This window comes from Sebastes fasciatus, chromosome 3, assembly GCF_043250625.1.
Source record: "Sebastes fasciatus isolate fSebFas1 chromosome 3, fSebFas1.pri, whole genome shotgun sequence".
Classification (NCBI taxonomy): Eukaryota; Metazoa; Chordata; class Actinopteri; order Perciformes; family Sebastidae; genus Sebastes; species Sebastes fasciatus.
This window is the reverse complement of record NC_133797.1, coordinates 19,586,449-19,606,145: the sequence shown is the minus strand read 5'-3', so window position 1 is coordinate 19,606,145 and position 19,697 is coordinate 19,586,449. Positions and strand designations below refer to the sequence as shown.

The 19,697-nt window shown below is 40.7% G+C and overlaps 1 protein-coding gene across 23 annotated transcripts in view; it reads left to right on the top strand.

Annotated features, from left to right (window-relative positions):
* Window positions 1-19,697, top strand: part of lrba (LPS-responsive vesicle trafficking, beach and anchor containing) — a 241,565-nt gene that overhangs the window by 195,336 nt on the left and 26,532 nt on the right. For all 23 annotated transcript variants that reach the window (XM_074629449.1, XM_074629440.1, XM_074629454.1 and 20 more), the window contains one exon: window positions 13,921-14,088. In XM_074629449.1, coding sequence (XP_074485550.1) covers window positions 13,921-14,088 — 168 coding nt within the window. The remainder of the gene's footprint in view (window positions 1-13,920; window positions 14,089-19,697) is intronic.

The window sequence follows — 19,697 nt, the reverse complement described above, 5'->3', positions numbered from 1 at the left end:
ATGTGAAATGGCTACTATGTGGATTAACATCATTACACATGAATACAATTGGACTCATTGGATCCACAAGAGTCTCAGCTTTACAGTGATACCCAATTTATGTAATTCAAAGCATGGGACCCCAGTATGCAGAAATATTCAATTACACCATTTTAGAATAGGAGAAAAAATAACATGTTTGTACTGCATTAAAAAAAACTGCATGGTTTTTGCCCAAAACTGCATGGAATTAGCATAAAGTGGGCATCTCTGTAAAGGGGAGACCCATATTGAACCCATTTTCATGCACATATCTTGAGGTCAGAGGTTAAAGGACCCCTGGCCAAGCCAGTTTTTCCCTCGCAAAAATGTAGCTTCTTCGCGACATTCAAGTATGACATGGTTGGTACCAATATATTTCCTAGTTTGTGTAGTTTCATATAATGCCAGTATATTCACTCTAGCTTTAAAACTGAGCACAATACAACCTCCGAAATACAGAATAGCGGCCGGGTCCGCTGCCTGGCCGTCAGATTTTTAAGAGGTTATTTAAAAATCAATACAGCGTTTTGGAGAAACGATACAAAACACAATATTGCGATACTCATGTGTATTGATATTTTCTTACACCAACTTCACATGTGTTAATTTGTGACACAAACAACAGCATTTGGATTATGTGTTATCAATGTTTTGATCGGTTAACTATACATTGTCAGTATAGGACTACATTCATACAGTACTACAAAACATATACAGACAGTACAGGAGGGTGGACAGGGAGAATAAAGGGAAAAATGGGCCGAGGACGAGGCAGAGGGAGGGATGTGTGGGTGGACAGGTCTCCGGTCATGACAGATAGCTGGCATTAGAGGGTGTCAGCTGGCAACTGTGGTACTGTTGGGAGAGAGATGAGCATGGTGGAGAAGAGAGAGCGAGACTGAAGGAGTTAATGGGCTGTTTGGCTCTCTTTAGCTTGTCTGCTGCTAATGGCCTCGCAACACACGGATAGACAGCAGGAGAGAACACGCAAACACACGCAAGTGCACGCACGCTTTACAAACACACACATGCCTGCTGTCTCCACTCTGGTTATGAGCCCTAGATGATTAACAGCTAATTAGGGCCCAATCTGGAAAGGCCATTAAAAGCCTCTCACAGTAAAGGATTGTGCTGCTGTGCAAAACGGCAGCTTGTTTTTGTTGTTGTGACTGAGAGTTGCACGGTTGGTTAAAAAAAAAAAGAATTCCAGCAGAAGATATAAACATTACATCAAACTGTAGCCTGGTTTATATTGCTCTGGTGTTGGAAGTGTCATAGTTCATCACTGATGTTTAGTATAAAGTGTGTTGCATGGCAACAGATTAGCTGCCTACACAGATTGTTGTTTAACCTCTGGCTCGGAGGCTCAAAGGCTTCAGTTCAACTGAAAAACCGTGGGTTTGACATGTTTAGGAATGGTTGGATTTTAGACAGACTTACTGGAGACAAAGCGCCTCAAGCATGCACCTCCACAACACTGAAGTGCCTACAGTATGCTTAAAGGCTTGCTTGTAAAGACACACTCCCTTTTTCTTGACCCATCACAAACCCACGCACACACACACGCAGAGACAGCGGGTCTTGAGGCGGCATGCCGCAGAGATCAGGGGCTGCTTGTTGTTTTTACCAGGAGGTCGAAGGAGAGGTTAAGAACTTGATCCCTCCTCCAGCAGATAACTACATGTCTCTGGGCACTGTCAGCCTCTCTGACATTCCACTATATATGACCACATCTCACTTCTCAGGTCTGCTAACCATTAGTAAGATAGCAGGTGATCGTGTGTATATGTATGTTTGTGTGTGTGTGTTTGTGTGCACATCCATGTTTACCTGTGCTGTCGTGTGTCCTGGCTTCACTGGAGCTACTGATAGGGAGCAGCCGAAACCACAGTCTGTTATAGTGGCCATCTCCCACTGTGAATAGTCTAACGGTAGAATAGTTAAGATTCACATTAAAGCAGCCAGAATCTCTAAAATTATATTGTTTGAACTGTAAATCATTGTGTTGGTTATCCACTAGGAGTGGGGGGAGAAATCAGTACAGCATAGTATCGCAATATTTTGCGTAGCAATATTGGATCCATATGCGGACGTCAAGTATCAATCTTTTCAGAATCAGAATCAGAATCAGAATTGTGTTTATTGCCAGGTGTAAGAGATTTACACTAGGAATTTGCTTTGGTGATGTTGGTGCAAGTCAAACAGTATAATAACAAAAGAAGAGATAAAAACGTTAGAATAAAATAGAATTAAAAAAAATTGAAATTTTAAGAATATACAATATACAAAATAAGCTATAAACAAAAATAAACATGATATATACAGATAGTGCAAATACTATATGAATATTAACCTCTTAACAATCCGATGGTCCGCCGGTGGGCCCGGCCGCTATTCTGTCTTTTAAAGGTTATAGCGGGCTCAGTCTTAAAGCTAGAGTGAAGATATTGAACCTAATGAATCGATTGGTGTCATGTTAGCTTGTCGGGAAGAACGCTAAATAACGCTCCAAAGTTACGCTAAAATTTTGGCGAGGAAAAACTGGCATGGCCATTTTCAAAGGGATCCCTTGACCTCTGACTTCAAGATATATGAATGAAAACTCTGAGATGAACAGAGCGAAAACAGTATCATCTAGGATAAAACAGATGTTGACAAATTGCATAATTTTCAGTTGAAAAAAAGATAATAAATTGCAATATATCACAAACATATCTAACATTTTAATTTCTTTGAAAAATAACACCAAGAATTAAATATTCGTAATCAAACAAATATAGTTCTGAATCATTGGGTGACCAATATGGGTGCTTTTGTCTTGTTAGGTCCACAGATTTGATGCATCTTTTTCCAGGGCAACAGGTATCTTTTTATTCCTAACACTGATTTGTCCAATCATAACTGACAACAAAGACCATGTCCATTTCTGTTCTGTAAAAGGTGGGAGTGTAATCACCATCTAACCCATTTGAACTCTACGGGGCCCATTTGCTGCTCTGTAGTTCACATGTTTGGTTCCCTTCAGTCATCTGGGCTCTTGTAGTGCTGCTGACAGACCTGCAAACCACACACATGGGAGAGACGGGCAGCACATTACTTTCGGCCTTTTTCCCCTTATAAAGCATCGGCTCACTCAAAGCAGTGACAGAGACATCAGTTAAACTGGCCGCACAGAGACTTTCCTCTCGTTGAATGGGCAAAGCCAATTGAGTGATGGGTCAGAAGTTGATACTCAGAGGGTTGACCACAGGTCACCACCACATGTGGTAAACCGTCACTGTAAGTACCCAACACATCTCTGCTCTATGGATGTTAGACACCAAAGTTATTTGTGTGATTCTCTCAAAGTAATCCTTTTAACCATTATGCTATTAAGGGCGTGGCTACTTTGTGATCTGCAGGTCGCTACCACAGCGTTGTCCGGTCTGGGAGTTGTACGTGTTCGTCTTACAAATTGAATCCTTTTACAGTGTGTTTTCAGTTCATGAAAGTTAATTGTAACATTTTAGTCACCTAAAAATGTCTTACTCAGCATTTGGTTGTACTTAGCTCCACTCTCTCATGTCACCTCTGGTTGCAAAAAAACAAGATTGCCGCAGCAGAGCAGACAGCTAGCAGCTAGGGACCTGGTACGGCACCCACCTATCACTCAAAGTGGCCATGCCCTCAATTATGCTGAACTTTAAGCCTTAATATAATTCAAACGGATGAGTTATATAAAAATTCACCACCTGAACAGTTGTCATGAAGAGGGGAATTAGCTATAGAGACTAAAACTGTTTTTTGTACCAGGCTGTAAACATGTTTATATCTGCTGTAAAGTTGGCCATTTTAACATGGGCGTCTATGGGGATTGACTCCCTTTTGGAGCTAACCTCGAGTGGCCATTTGAGGAACTGCAGTTTTTGGAACTTCCGCGTTGGCTTCCTTTTTCAGCACCGGAGGTTGCTGCATGGTAAAAACCCTTGAATACTGGAACAATAAAAGATGTGTCTTTAATACCCGATCTGTGCTGCTGCCTTAAGCAATTGGGATTAGAGCCTGTGATGCAGGCATGGTGTGTTTGAGAGGTGTTACATGTTGCTTTCCTTGATGACATATTGGCGTTTTAGGTTTGCCCCAACTTAAATGGAAATTCTCTCTGAATACACTCAGATCATTTTCACTTTGAACTATGATGGCGAGCATCACACTTGATCTTACAGCTGTTAATGTGGTCATCCCACAGTAATCTTGCCTGCAGAGGTAAACATCTCCCGCTCAGCGCTAACAGACAGATGTCATATTAATATGAGCCCCCCAAATCCCCCATATACTCACACTATCAGCGTCTTTGAAAGTCCTTTTCTGAAGCCTGTCAGTTTTATATGCTGACAGCCGTTCACACTTACAGAAACAATGTCATCAGGCAGACAAAGTCCATTATCTTACCAGTTTATGATCAAGGAAGGTGAAACAGGGTGTTATTTGCCATCTGATAAGATAATTTGCAAGACTGAATATTGTGACCATTGTGTCATTATGCAGAATTGTCCAGTGTCAGTGTGTGAAATGTGAGGGAGAGCTGCGTACAGGACACAAAAGACCACCAGCTACACCGAGTCAAAGATCAGGGCTGTTTACATTCACCTCTCATCCGCATTGCACTCTCTGATCAGACAGCCGCTGGGACGCACATAATGCCGTTCCCACCAGCCTCCACATCTTATCCTCACAGGGACCCCCTGGGAATCCATGTGTGAGCTGAGGTAAACCACTGCGAGGACCAGTCACTAACCACTAAGATATACTTACGCACTTGCGAATGACTGAGTGAGTGAAAATCTTAACGTCGTCTAGCCCGGTACGGCCTCATGTAACAGAACACAGTTTACCATGTTAGCCTAGCGCTAATCTATTCCCCCGGTGTCTCCTCTGAGAGCCTTGTTGTCGGATGGGAAACGAGCACGTGGGGTAGAGGGGGGTTATCTGGCTAATGTCAGACAGCGCTCACTGTAGGGGTATTGTCATGCATAAGGGCAGACATGTTTACTGTGTGCTCTGTGTTTTACGAGCTGTCCCCCCTTCTCTTGTGCCTCCCCCTCTTCCCTGTCCTCCCCCCCTCCCAACCCCCTCCTCTTCTTCGTCCTCCTCTTCAATGACGTAATGGAGGAGGCCGATGAGAGCCTGAGAAATGAGATGATCTACTGCTGCTGACATACTCACTCACTAATGTTGTCCTTCTCCCTTTTCCTGCACTCCTCCACTCTCTCATTTACTTCTGCCAAAGTCTACCGAGATGCTTTTTTTTGCTTGCAGTATTAATCTGTTTTCATACTTCATAACACTCCAGCATTGGACATCTTGTGTCGTCATCTTTGCTATATTTAAACAGTTGTCTTTGCTCTCTGCCCCGTCCCAAGTTAATGTGCTCAGTCAAGCATTAACAGCAACATTTTTTAAATATTTTTGCATGTATAACTCTCTATTAAAAGACGTGTAATTGCAAGAAGATAAGAGCTTAGCGACATGGTAGAAGTTTTCTGATAATCGATATACTGTATATCCAAATATTACAATATATGCATAATCTAAAAAAAATAATCGGACGGGAAAAAAATAATGCAGGTTTCCACTGTGCATGAAACTGTCTCTAATTTTTCAGCTTTTAGTTATTGCTGGTTTATAATATAGATTTGGACAACAGAAAGTTGATAAATGATGATAGTTGTCACCCAGCAGCCCTAAAAGAGATCACATTAACTTAATAAGAACAGTATTCTGTTGTGTATTAACTTAAGTCTATATGTGTTATTAAATTCATGTTAAACTATAATTTGTGATATTAGTTTCATCACTAGGGCTGCAACTGAGGATTATTTTCCTCTTTATTATAATAAAAAAAAGTTTACTTAAAAAAATGTTTTAATTGATTAATCATTTGTGGGATATTAAACATCAGTAAAAAAAAATGCCCATCATATCAAAGAGCACAAGGTGACGTCATCAAATGTCTTGTTTTTGATGATCAGTCCAAAACCCCCAAATATTCAATTTGCTGTAATGTAAAATTAAGAAGATGTGCAACTAGAGCTGCATCAATTAATAGATTTTGTTGTCAATTATTAAATTAATCATCAACTATTTCGCTAATCGATTAATTGGTTTGAGAATTTTTTTTTAAGAAAAAAAAAGTCAAAATTCTCTGATTCCAGCTTCTTAAACGTGAATATTTTCTGGTTTCTTTACTCCTCTATCACAGTAATCTGAATATCTTTGAGTTGTGGACAAAACAAGACATGTGAGGACGTCATCTTGGGCTTTGGGAAACACTGATCGCCATTTTTCATAATTTTCTGACATTTTATAGACCAAACAACTAATCAATTATTCAAGAAAATAATCAATAATCAACAATGAAATTCATCGTTAGTCGCAGCCCTATCTGCAATCCTCAAATCTTTGGCATTTCTGCTTGTATTATAGTATTATTGCACTTATTTAGGGGATGCATTTAAGGGTCAGAAATACCTCCTTTTGTTCCATATATGCACACAGAGAAACACACACTACATCCTACTACCCTCTCCTTGAAGGGTAACTACACTGAAACTGATCAGTTGAGTCATTCATCCTAATCATCTCCACTCTGTCTTGAGAGGCCTCCACACCTTCAGACAGACGAAGAGACCGTCCAGTCCTCCAGCCGACTCTATAATCATCTGAGACAACAATGCTCCTCTCAACAGCTATCCAAATATCCCCTCGTTCAGCACGCTTCCTCAGTGGCCCTCTTGTTTAATCAGCTCTGTCTGTTGACTTAGCTTTTGCTCACTTCATCCTATTGTGGATATGTCTTATGGCGGCGGTGATGTATTTGCTAGCTTGTTAGCCTCCCTGTATGGAGGCGGACAGATGGTTGGACTCTCCGCAGGTGCTTGTTAGCTGCTGTTGAGATTATAGTAGACAGTTGTGAAATAGACGTTTTCTCCTTGTAGTTGTTTTCTCTTGATTCTTGCCAGTCAAAAGATTTTTTTTAATATTTTATTTTATGTCCCGGTAACCAGGCTTTATTTCCACTTTTACGGATTATTATTATTTGTTTGTCATAATCAAGCATTAACTAAAGCCTAAAAAGAGAAGACAAGCACAGCAGCATTGCTGCCTTCTGAGTTTGAGTCAGCACCATTTGTTTCATCCATTTGCTCCTCAATCAGGATTGTTTACTCCATTGTCTGTGCTGTAAATTGGACCACTTTCGCAGTCTACACTACGCCATTTGTCTGACTGAGACCAAATCCACCATGACATGTTTGTTTTGGGGAGATACTTTCCCAATCACTGCTCATTCTGCTTCTTTTCACCCCCATAACATGATATTCTTGCTTTTCAAGTGGCTGAGGGATAATAAGAGGGACGGGAGAGAGAGAGTTGGGGTTAGAGTTTCAGGTTCCACTTGCCAGCGAGTGCCTCCGTTGACCCGTAGCCAGAACTCTCACAGTTGTGACCTATCTAATTAGTAGAGCAGGAAGGAGGGGGAACTGAAGTAATGCACACAACCCATCTGGGCTTTTTTTGGTGTGTGTGAATATGGGAATAAAGGAAATGGTTTGTTAGCTGTGCGGCTGCTCCGAGGCTCTCATTCCTTACGTCACCCATTGCTTTTTTTTCTTTCCTCTTCCATGTTGGGGGGCCCCCTCTCCCCTGGCTGGCAACAGGCTTCCTCTGCCTGCTTCAAAATGACAATCGGCTTCTCATTTACAGCGAGCTAATAAGCCCTTTAATCAGAGTGCTTGTCAACCTCAGGGCAAGGCAACTCCAGAGGAGTTGATCCAAAGGATCAGATGACTGGAAGAAAGAAAAAAAAAAGAGAGCAGCGCTTATAGTGAGAGAATAAGTAGAAGGGAAAATAAAAGGGGGCCTGTTGAACTTGGAGGAAGAAAAGAGAATTGAAACAAAAGATAATAAACTTGTTTTAAGGTAAGAAGAATAGACTGGCTCTCACTGAGGATGATGGTGTTTTTTGTACTTGGAAACACACAGATTTGATTTAATAAAACGCACAATAAGAAAACTACTGATTCTGTGGTTTAGCAGGGTAATTCTTTTCACGTGAAAAAGCATGATGTTTCACTGTCACACACACTGAATCTGGTGTTCAGGATGTTTTGATCAGCTCGTTCTTAAACAGTCGTTTTAGTATATACAGACCTGACAAGTGTTTGCTTTATTCATCCGTAATCGATACAAAAGAAAACAGTCTGCCGCTGACAACACTCTGCATACAACATGTGCCTTTGATTACACACCCACACCATCAGTGACACACGCACGGGCACATGCGCGCACGCTTGTATCGCCGTCGTTGGCATGCAAATGAGTGGATTGATTTGTTAAGTGACATTTTAACATCCTTACAGACAGCTCTCTATAAGTCCTTAAAAGGGTTTTTAAGGGCCAATGAGGGGAAAGAGGAGAGCGTTCAGTGTCACCTCATTAAAGCTGAAGTGAAATCCTGCTCAATCCAGACCATAAAGCTAACCGCAAAACCACAGCGAGGCACAGAAATGTCACTGATAGGCCCGGTGCAGACCTGTAGCATGCACAGACACTTTTACTTTTGAGCAAAGAAATCACTAAAAGAAGTCCAAAGTGAGGTAAAAAAGAAAAGGGGATAAAAATAAATCACTTGCAAGCAGAAAAAGCATTCCAACATGTTGCTGTGTAGACGAGATCAGACGTTCTTGCTTTTGCTCCTCAGGACTCCTGAGTAATCCTGGTTTAATGTCCACCAGCTGGTTAATTGCAATCATTTGGTGTCTCGGGTCTGATGTCTCAAATAAGGAGAGCCTGACTTTTAAGTCCTCAGTCTAGAGTATATCTCCCTCTATAGAGTAACAGATTGACAGACACATAGTCAAACTGTCATTCTTTCATTGTTTTTGTGGGGGTTTTTTTTAGGCTTTAAATTCACACTCCAGCTACAGACGTTTCAGAAAGGAAAGAATTAAAGTAATCTGAGACTTGCACACAGAAAAAGCATGTTAATTATCATACCCCTTCAAACTGGCAGGCAAGCAAAAAAAGCATTAAATTCAAGAAGAGAAATTGGAGATAATTTGAATACTTGGCTGCTTTGAAGGGCAAAAAACTGATTAAGGTAAATGATTACATTTTCTTACATAGGAGAATATTCCAAATTATTGTTACCGTTGGAAACAAGTCACAGCACACAACAAAGGGGACCCCCCTATGCTTCAAAGGTGTGCTTTGTCAAATCCTTAACAATAGAAATGTGGGATTCCAGTGACTTCTACCCCCTATCAGCATTTACATAAAGGCATGCTAAATTATTCATTAATTATCAGAGAGTCCCCTGTGGATGGGGATGACACACACACTGGCTGCTAATTGGCCCATCAATAATCCTGCCTGCTTCTCCTGAAGTGGCACCAGATCCCACCTCAGGAATCCGCTATCTGCCCGGACCTTCTGCCACACTATTTCCACAGTGTGGCTCTACAGAAGGAGACGTTTCCACACCTGCTCACCTGGAGCATTGTTAATTGGTTGTCGGTACATGGCTGATTTCTGTACTTTACTCTCTGCTTGTCCATCAAGTAGTATAAATTCCTCACATGCAGGCTTCTAGATATTAGTAGAACATTCGATGTCCCTGTTGATTTTTTCACAATACAGACATGTGTATATGATATTGTCTGTATTCGCAAACATAGTATAGTATTATATTGTGAGCTAATAAAAAGGATAACGCTAGTGATATTTTATATGTTGGTTGCCACGAAAATATGAAAACCAAAAATGTTCTAGTCCATCACAACACTGTCAGCCCACATCTCATTCATTCCTTCGGAAGATGTTAATCTTTCAAAACGGGTCAGAAATATACAATTTATTTTTTTATTAATATTTTTTCTTAACAAAAAATTACAGAATTTGAAACAAAACATTAATTTAGAAATAATAATAATTAATAATAAATAATATTAATAAAAATATACAGAAAGTTTAATTAGTAATATTTTTACTTACTTACAAATATATAATTTCATTTAAAAGGGGGGAAATATTTCCTGAAGCAGCTAGGCACTGTAGTTTAGCAAATGGTACTCAAACAGAGTACTAGTATATTTGTTCGGGACTATTTTCACCAGGCTGGGTATTGGTACTCCATACCTTTTAAGGTATCCTCGAAATAACTCAGTACTAAGTAGTATCGAAACGTAATGTAGAATATAACTTATTCTTTAATATTATGCGAACGGCAAACTTTAAATGTTTACTGTATGTGTCGCTGTAAATGTGAAATGCCACGTCTCGTCAGGGGGTCAGAATATAGCTCTCGATTTACTTACATCCCAACCTGATTGTTGTGTGAGTGCTGAGATAACACTGTGCACTTTTTGAAAGAGCTTTGAAGAACTGTGATCAAGGCAGTTTACTGTATCCCCTCAGGCGGAGGCAGATATTCTTTGAATCTCTGAGATCCGCTGAGGTTAAATTCCTACACCTAGACTTCAGTCACAGAGTACTGCTGAGCCTTTTGTCAGACAGACCAAACAAATACAATAATACACACTTACAATGACTTCACAGCACACACACACACACACACACACACGCACACGCACACACACACACACACACACACACTCTCATCTGCACACTCTCACTTATTCTGTCTCTCCCCAAATGGTGCATGCAAGTGATTTCCATAAAGGCGGGCCTCTTGAGAGGGAGCTGCAATAACATGGCTGCTCTTTGTTTCCCCGTGCTGATTGACAGTAGATTGCAGTGCACATTAAATGCCCATCAGGCCCAGCTTTAGTTTTAGGAACAGGGGAGCAGGGCCCGTCAAAGGTCAATCCTAGCGTATAATGAACTGATCTCTCTCTCTCTCTCTCTCTCTCTCTCTCTCTCTCTCTCTCACACACGCACACACACACAATTGAACCCCACTCTGCCTGCTATTAAAGTGAGTTTGAATAAAGAGGGATTCCCCGGCTTATAATGTAACATTAATAAAAAGGATTGCCTTATGACACAAGCCTTTAAACACACTTCACACTCTGAACCTGCTGATGCCAGAGGGACAGATAGACATGGAGTCTAGACTGTCTTAGACTCCAGGGGTGTTCTGTTTTATCTTAATACTAGATGTTAGCTGAGTTTTGTTTCAGCAAAATTTACCGCATAGTGTCAAGTTGTCTCACAAAGGGGAAAAGAATAAACCGATCTCTCTCCATCTGCTAATTTTATCAACTCTCCAGCTCTCAGAGCAGTGCTTGCATCTAAGTGAAGCATTGTTCAAAATACCAATGTGTGTAATAAACATAAACTTACAGTTTACACCGATTAGTTTTACATAGGGTTGTCAATTGATTAAAATAGTTAATCGCGATTAATCACACATTTTTTATCTGTTCAAAATGTACCTTAAAGAGAGATTTTGTCAAGTTTTAATAATCAAATATGCTGCTTTATGCAAATGTATGTATATATTTAATAGTGGAAATCAATGAACAACACAAAACAATGACACATATTGTCCAGAAACCCTCACAGGTACTGCATTTAGCATAAAACAATATGCTCAAATCATAACATGGCAAACTGCAGCCCAACAGGCAACAACAGCTGTCAGTGTGTCAGTGTGCTGACTTGACTATGACTTGCCCCAAACTGCATGTGATTATCATAAAGTGGGCATGTCTGTAAAGGGGAGACTCGTGGGTACCCATAGAAGCCGTTTTCATTCACATATCTTGAGGTCAGAGGTCAAGGGACCCCTTTTGAAAATGCCCATGACAGTTTTTCTTTGCCAAAATCTTGCGCAAGTTTGGAGTATTATTTAGCCTCCTTCCCGACAAGCTAGTATGACATGGTACCAATGGATTCCTTAGGTTTTCTAGTTTCATATGAATATATGAATATGTATTTGCGTTAACTGTCACAGCCCTAGTTCTCCACCTATGACAAAAAAGCTATGAACCAGTCTTCCAAGTTACAGTAAGAGTCAACTCTTGATTGAAATTTTTCAATACTATAATATCTGACTTTATATTTTTTTCTAATGTTAAATGTTGTTTTAGCTTTTGTAACTTGATTATTTTTGATACAAGTGCTATAGAGTAACGCCTGGCCACTGACTCTGAACCACAGATTTACTTGGATGGACAACATTTTCATCCCAGTTGGATCTTTAAGGTTCTATAATTAAAGGTGTGGTTAACCACCCAACCTGCCTAGGGGGATAAACATCTCAAAACAATTAACAACTCTAGAAGTAAACAATAAAAAGTCAATCAAAAGTAGATCAATACCAAGGAGTGGAAGTGCAGAGACGGTAATACTTCAAATATATAAAACAAATATCTCCCATATAGATAAAAATGGTTACATGAGAGGAAACATTAAAGGAACAGTGTGTTGCATTTACGGGGATCTATTGGCAGAAATGGAATATAATATAAATAAGTATGTTTTCTTTAGTGTAATCATCTGAAAATAAGAATAGTTGTGTTTTCGTTACCTATTTAAAGTAGCCCAGAACAGACAAACCAAACACTGGCTCTAGAGAGAACCATTCGCGTTTTCGTGTCGGCCACCGTAGTTCTCCGACACGCTTGGCACACGGGAGAAGTTTCAGTTGGTTGCAATCTGCAACCTCACCACTAGATGCCGCCAAATCCTACACACTGTATCTTTAAAATATTGTGCATTGCAAACGCATTAAAAACAAATTTTAACAGAAAATTGCCACACATAGAGTAGGCATCGTATTTTCTATTAACGTACATTTATATTATCAGCAAAACTATGGACAGCTATCGACCCACAAGTGCGAATAATTACGCTCCTTCTACGTGTGGCTAAAGACACATTTCGGCTGATAACAAAAATGTACTGATGTGAAATACTCAGTCTTTGTTGGTGTGTTTGTTTCCACACGTTGAACCCGAAAACATTTTCCTTCTTTGTCTGCTGAGGTTTATTTTGTAGGAACCAATGTTAGGATTCATATTCTTGTATTACCCTCACAATGATTGTATTGTTAAGCTTCTCATCAGTTCAGATTATGGAATTTGTGACGGCATCAAAAATTCAGTCCGTACTCAAGTTGCAGTAAAAACATCATCATACCTCCACCGCACACGGCCTCCTCTTTATGCCCGCGCTTTCCTCCCTGATTGAAAGTTGTAATTAAGAGAGTCAGGAAGAATTAGATGCAGAATGAGCTGTCAGAAAGTCACATTTAAGTGAGGGATGCGTTGGTCTCTGCAGTAAAAATTTAAATGATATAAATTGCCATTTAAGTGTAGCACAGGCTAATGTTTTGTCACAAATTAATGTGACACAAGGCAGCAATGACAATCAAGGGCTGCCTCATTCTAATTTGGTCGTGTTTAGAGGGCTTTTGTGAGGCGACAGCTTTACACAAATTAACACAATTGCCTGTTTTTATGAGGAAACCATAAATGTTTTTTCCCTCCTTTGCCGGCTAATGAGGAGAGAAAACGGCTTGTATCTCAGCGTTATGGCGATGCAGAGACGTCTGCAGAGGAGCAACACGGTGCTCTTATCCGACCACAAGCAGCAGAGAAAAGAACAAAGACGGAGGCTGAAATGGCTCCCTAATGAACTACAAGAGTCCTCTAATGTTTTGGTGTTCCCGTATGATCAGATATGGATTTACTCTGCTTTTTGCTCATTATAGAAATCATTGGCAGATTCTGTCACAGGAACAATTAGAAGGATATTCTGCTTCCTCTGAGGAGTACGTCTGTGAGGGGCATTAGTGATAGCTGCTGTTCAATAATGGGAGGAGGAACATGTAGCATTTGGTTACAGTATAGTGTGTTAATGTTCTGCATCATCTTTCCTCTCCTTCATTTACAGGCCCTGGAGAGCGAGTTTGTGTCCTGCCAGCTCCACCAGTGGATCGATCTGATCTTTGGCTACAAGCAGCAGGGACCTGAAGCCACCAGAGCCCTCAATGTTTTCTATTATCTGACATATGAAGGTGCAGTCAACCTCAGCTCCATCAGCGACCCCATGCTCAGAGAGGTGAGCTGATACACGATACAGTAATGATAATGATCAACTTTATTTATGTAGCACCTTTTCAAAACAATGTTTACAAGCTGCTTCACAGGGTGAAAACCAGTGGGCAACCTCCAGGTCTGAAAAGTGAAGCCAATGTGGAAGTCCTTTAAACTTGCATTCTTTCTAACAGCCAGCAGGGGGCGACTCCTCTGGTTGCAAAAAGAAGTCAGATTTTATAGAAGTCTATGAGAAAATGAGCCTACTTCTCACTTGATTTATTACCTCAGTAAACATTGTAAACATGAGTTTATGGTCTCAATCGCTAGTTTCAAGTCTTTTTCAATACAGCATGATGTTCATTTAGTAAATTATGGTCCCATTTAGAGTCAAATAGACCATAAAGCAGAGGATGCTTTAGGGCGTGGCTACCTTGTGACTGACCGGTCGCTATCACAGCGTTGTCCGATCTGGGAGTTTTCTGTGTTTTTGTCTTACAACTTTAACCCTTTCACAGTGTGTTTTCAGGTCATAAGAATGAATTTTAACATTTTGATCGCCTGAAAATATCTTATTCAGCGTTCAGTTGTGCTTAGCTCCACCCTCTAGTGTCACTTCTGGTTACACATAACCAAGATGGCAAGGCTCGAGGCTTCAAAACAGCAGTCCACAAACCAATGGGTGACGTCACGGTGACTACGTCCACTTCTTATATACAGTCTATGGTAAAAACAACAGAATCATGAAAGTGTTAATCATAAAAACAATAAGACCAATATCACTATCCATAAAACAAGAATTAAAATCAAGCAGTACGACACAAAACATAGTAAAAACATAATTAAAACAATAAAACAAAACGGTGAGGGAAGGTAAGATAGAAGGATCACAGGAAGGCTACACTATAAAAGTGTGTTTTAAGTAGAGTCTTAAATTAAGAGACAGACATGTACAGTACATGCATATATGCACATATGCACATTTTAATACACATTACTGTATCTACTACTCTGCTGATTTAACTCACTTGGTAGATCATGCTGAGTAAGGGCAAAAACAGTATATTACAGTAAGTACACTTGAGCGTTAGCACTCTCAAATGGATGCTTAATCTGACTATATTATAAAAGCATCTGTCCATTCAGTGCATCTGTATTTCAGGGATATTTTTGATGCCATTAGCCATGTTAAATTGGTTGCAGATTGGCATGGGAGAGCTAAGCTAACAATCTACTGGCAGATATTGCTGAGCAAAGCCTTTCCCCCCGTGTGATACCTCTGAAAGCACTCCACCAAGTGTTCCACTTTAACGCCTTAAAGCCTCTTCCTTGGCTTTCATTCATTATTCATCTGCCTCACTTTGAACTGCTGCGCACACACACACACCAGCTACGCCGGCCTGCCGGAAAGCAACCACACAAAACACAGTGCTGAAAAGAAAAACACAGCTAGCTTGCCTACAGCCAAACACCGGCCTGGCAACTTCACCGATCTGCTGCAAAAGGCAGCTAGCCAGCAGCAGACCAATTGACCCTGCTCCCATCAGCCTTTCTGACGTCTAATTTGTATCCAAAAGTGGCACAAATCCTATTTTTATTCTCGTCAGGGAATAGTCACAAGGCTTTAAACAGGGTTTCCACATTATTACAACTTCTTTTTTATTTTTGGCGATCATCTTGATTGGCAAAGAAAGCAGTTCACTTACCAATGTAATTGCTGAGTTTTGGAAACACACACAGTGACAATGTGCTATCTTAACCGCTTTATTTTAAAAAGAGATACTGGGGGTTTGTTTGATTGTCCAGCCCATTCTCATTCCCAGAGTGTAAATTACCAACGCTTTGTCACGGCCGTTGGTGTGCTATACAGCGGCACAAGGCACCCTTTAGTGACCGTATGAAACGCACCGGGGTTTCCATTAACTTCAATGTAAACCCATCTGCAGTAACAGTAAATGCTCAGAGAAAGTGTGCCGGGAGTGTGGTGACGTAGTTTAAAGAGTAAGGACACACACCACGGTTGCGTGTCCCGTGCGTTAAGTTTCACTTTCACGTTACAATCAGCTGTTCGTTTGTGTCCCGTGTTCACAACGTCAAGTCACATTTTCACTTTACAAACGTAGTAATTTAAAACCCAACCATGTTGTTCTTTCTTAAAGCTAAGCCAGTGTTTTTGTTTAATTCACGACGTTAAGCACGTGTTTACTGCGACTGAAAAGTGACACCGAGAGGTCCGACAAAGCCTCAGTATGAGATGAGAGCTGGATTGTCTAACTGCTTGTGTTTCTTGCCCCTACCAATAGGAATGATGGACAAAACAATAAAACCAAGTTGTAATAAACCAGATTTATCCTTTAAGCAAAGGTCCCCATAGCACTGAGGTCTAAATGGAGATGAGTTCAGAGTACATCAAGCGGCTGAACAGCCTTTTGCCTCCACTGTTCTGCTGCCCTTCATGCTCAGTGACTGCAGCATCACGGACACCAGCGGTAGATCATTGATTTATCACCTCATTCACCCTAATTCCCATCCAGATGTGCTTTGGCCTTTAGCTACACACACACACACACACACACACACACACATGCAGATTCATTACCAGGGTGCACCGGCCATTTCCACACTCAGCCATTCTTCCGGTTAACACACAACAACAAAATTGGATCACCGGTAGACCACTATTTCTGTCCAGTGTCAATGGGATGGATAAATCTACGCATATACATACAGGACGCCATCAGAGGCAGGGGAATGTGATTTGAGTGGTATTAAAATAGCACCTCCTGCGTATGACATTAGGAATGCAGATTTTTTTGTATGCATACCTCTAAATATATGGTCTTTAGTTTTGCTTAGCATTTTATTATCAATATATAATTCAAAAATATTTTTTTGACAATTAATCAATTAGTTGTCAATTATTAGATTAATTCCCAACTATTTTAATAATGGATTAATTGATTTGAGTATTTCTTTAAGAAGAAAAAGTGAAATTTCTCTGATTCCAGATTCTTAAATGTGAATATTTTCTGGTTTCTTTACTCCTTTATGGCAGTAAACTAAATGTCTTTGAGTTGTGGACAAAACAAGACATTTGAGGATGTTATCTTGGGCTTTGGGAAACACTGATTAACATTATTCAACATTTTCTGACATTTTATAGACCAAACAACCAATCGATTAATCAAGAAAATAATCGACGGATTAATCAACAATGAAAATATCTTTAGTTGCAGCCCTATAGAAAATAAAGTAGACCGGCGCAAATAAGATTGGTGCTCTCCATTACTAGTGTTTAAAGTGTTTATATTGTATGTACTGGGTTAGATTTTATGGGGAATCTGCTGCATTGTTTTACAGCACAAATCAAAGAAAATGCTATTATATTTCCATTTGAATTAAGCTGTAAGTAATTATTATTTTGTGGCAGGAGGGATCAGCCTTTTTGGAAAACATAGGGTGTTGTTTGTTTACATTAATTGCCCTAACATATCACAGTTTGTTTGATTAAATGAATATTATATATATTAACATATTTAATAATTTCAGCATACGTATGTGTAAAATATGAATAAAGCAGTAAAGTTTGTTCCACTCCCTAGAGATGAAAAAAAGACAGTTTGTTGTTTTCTCCTGCCACTCCCCCTCTGTTGCCGTGAGTCCAATCTGCCGACTTTCACCTTCCGAAAACACCCTCCGTCTGAGCGCTTTAATTAGTTAAATAAACCAAAGCAGTGTTATCCCTGTGAGCTAAGCCAAGGCTCTCCTTCAACTGTGTTTGTATGGAAGGAAGCATGCCCTGTCTGTGCAGAAGGTGGAAACAGAGCTCCAGGTCTGGGCCTTGTCAAGGCCGGGCGCTGGTGGTGGCTAAGGGCTACAGGAGCTTTGAGACTGAGGGCTTTGGGTCGGAAAATGTCCCCAGAGTGTGCCATGACTGAGTGACAACTGTTTCAGCATGAGCTGTGGTCTGGGCCGGGCTGGGCTGCACTGGGACAGGTTCCGGGGCTGTTCATTGTCGGGGGGATGGGTCACAGACGCTTGTGTGTTTGGGTCGGAGAAGGTAGATTGGGGCAGAGAGGTCTGTATTCCCGCAACACAGTTTGGCAGCCGCTAATTCCCACCCGCCTCGACCCAACCTCACACACACACTTTGTATAGATCATACCTTGATATGTTTGTACATACGCATGTGTATGTATACACGCATCCATTGGCATGTGTATACCTTTGTATATTTACGTGTGCTCATCAGCATAAATGCACACGGTTGTGTGTACATTTCAGTTCTGGGAGAGAGTTTGGAATATCTCAGCACAGATTAGGGAATGTTGTGGAGACCACTGCTGTGTTTTTCAAAACCATGATTACTTCCTGTCCTGCCTCCGCCGCAAGTCAAGACTTACCCCCTCCTCTTTCTCTCTAAGTGAACTGCTGTGTGTCTGCAGATGCATTCATGTGTACGTAAGTGCACCCGTGTGCATGGCATGCATGCACATCTGTGTTGCCTCTCAGCGTATAAAGAGAAACACACCCTGTGTTGCCTTCTCATCGTTGTACAGGGCTTCCCCTCTTTCACATGTGATTACGGAAAATCCCACAGCCTCTCACACCAGCGACAAAACACAGAGCCCCGTCTGAATTGTACAGCGTTTGCGTAATTCGGCAGAAGACGGGAAATGTACCCACGCGAGTGAACCTGCTTTGACACCAAACACAAGGCCCACTGGTTTATTTTCTTTGGAGAATATGCCCTTTACTTTATTTAATATCATTCATTTCACATTATTTAGGAGAATGAGCATTTAAAGCCAAAGATACAGAGTCTCCCGCCACGCTGCTTGTCAACAACACAAGGCCATTGTAGTTATTCTTTATATTCTATTCATAGAGTAATTGCATAAAAGCAGCGTGTTTTACATGGAGATCCATCTTGTCAAATAGCTGAGTAAATCAAAGGGCAGGTTGGGACATCTGAGCCGAGGGCGTCTCAGCCATTTAAATGTATAGAATATAGAAAACCTTCATCAGACACGGGCCAGCGCCCCCAAAAGAGATTGGCCTTGTGGATGGCCCCTCATATAATCACCTGAGCATCGCATTGGCATATAGGGAGAGGACATGCTGACCTAGACTCGGCCACTTTCCAACGTTCCACAGCCTCATAAATGTCAGAGCTGAAGTTAATGAAGATGGGTTGAGTGGCTTTACGGAGTTTCGTCCTCACATTAGCTTAAGCAAAATGCTCCGCTCTATAGGCAGAGGAGAGGGGAGGCACTTTGACCTTGAATGATGCACTGATGTCCTCTCACTAACAGACTAACTGTGGATGAGATGGAAAATGTTAAGATTCTCTGTCATGATCAGTAATGAGGTCATGTGCAAAAGTGATATCATTTAATGAACAGAATGGCCTTTTATTTAAAAACGTTTTAATTTTTGTAACACAGCAGTCTTAATATACCCACAATACTGGATCATGGAAGCATCTCTGTTAGAACTAGTATGCTTGCACACATGCATGTATTTAGTAAATGCAGTCTTGGCTTGAACCCAAAGCAACAGACACTACTGCTAACAAGGAGGCAGATTTAAGATCTTCTAAAAGTTTCTAATCTGTTGTAAACCACACAGCTG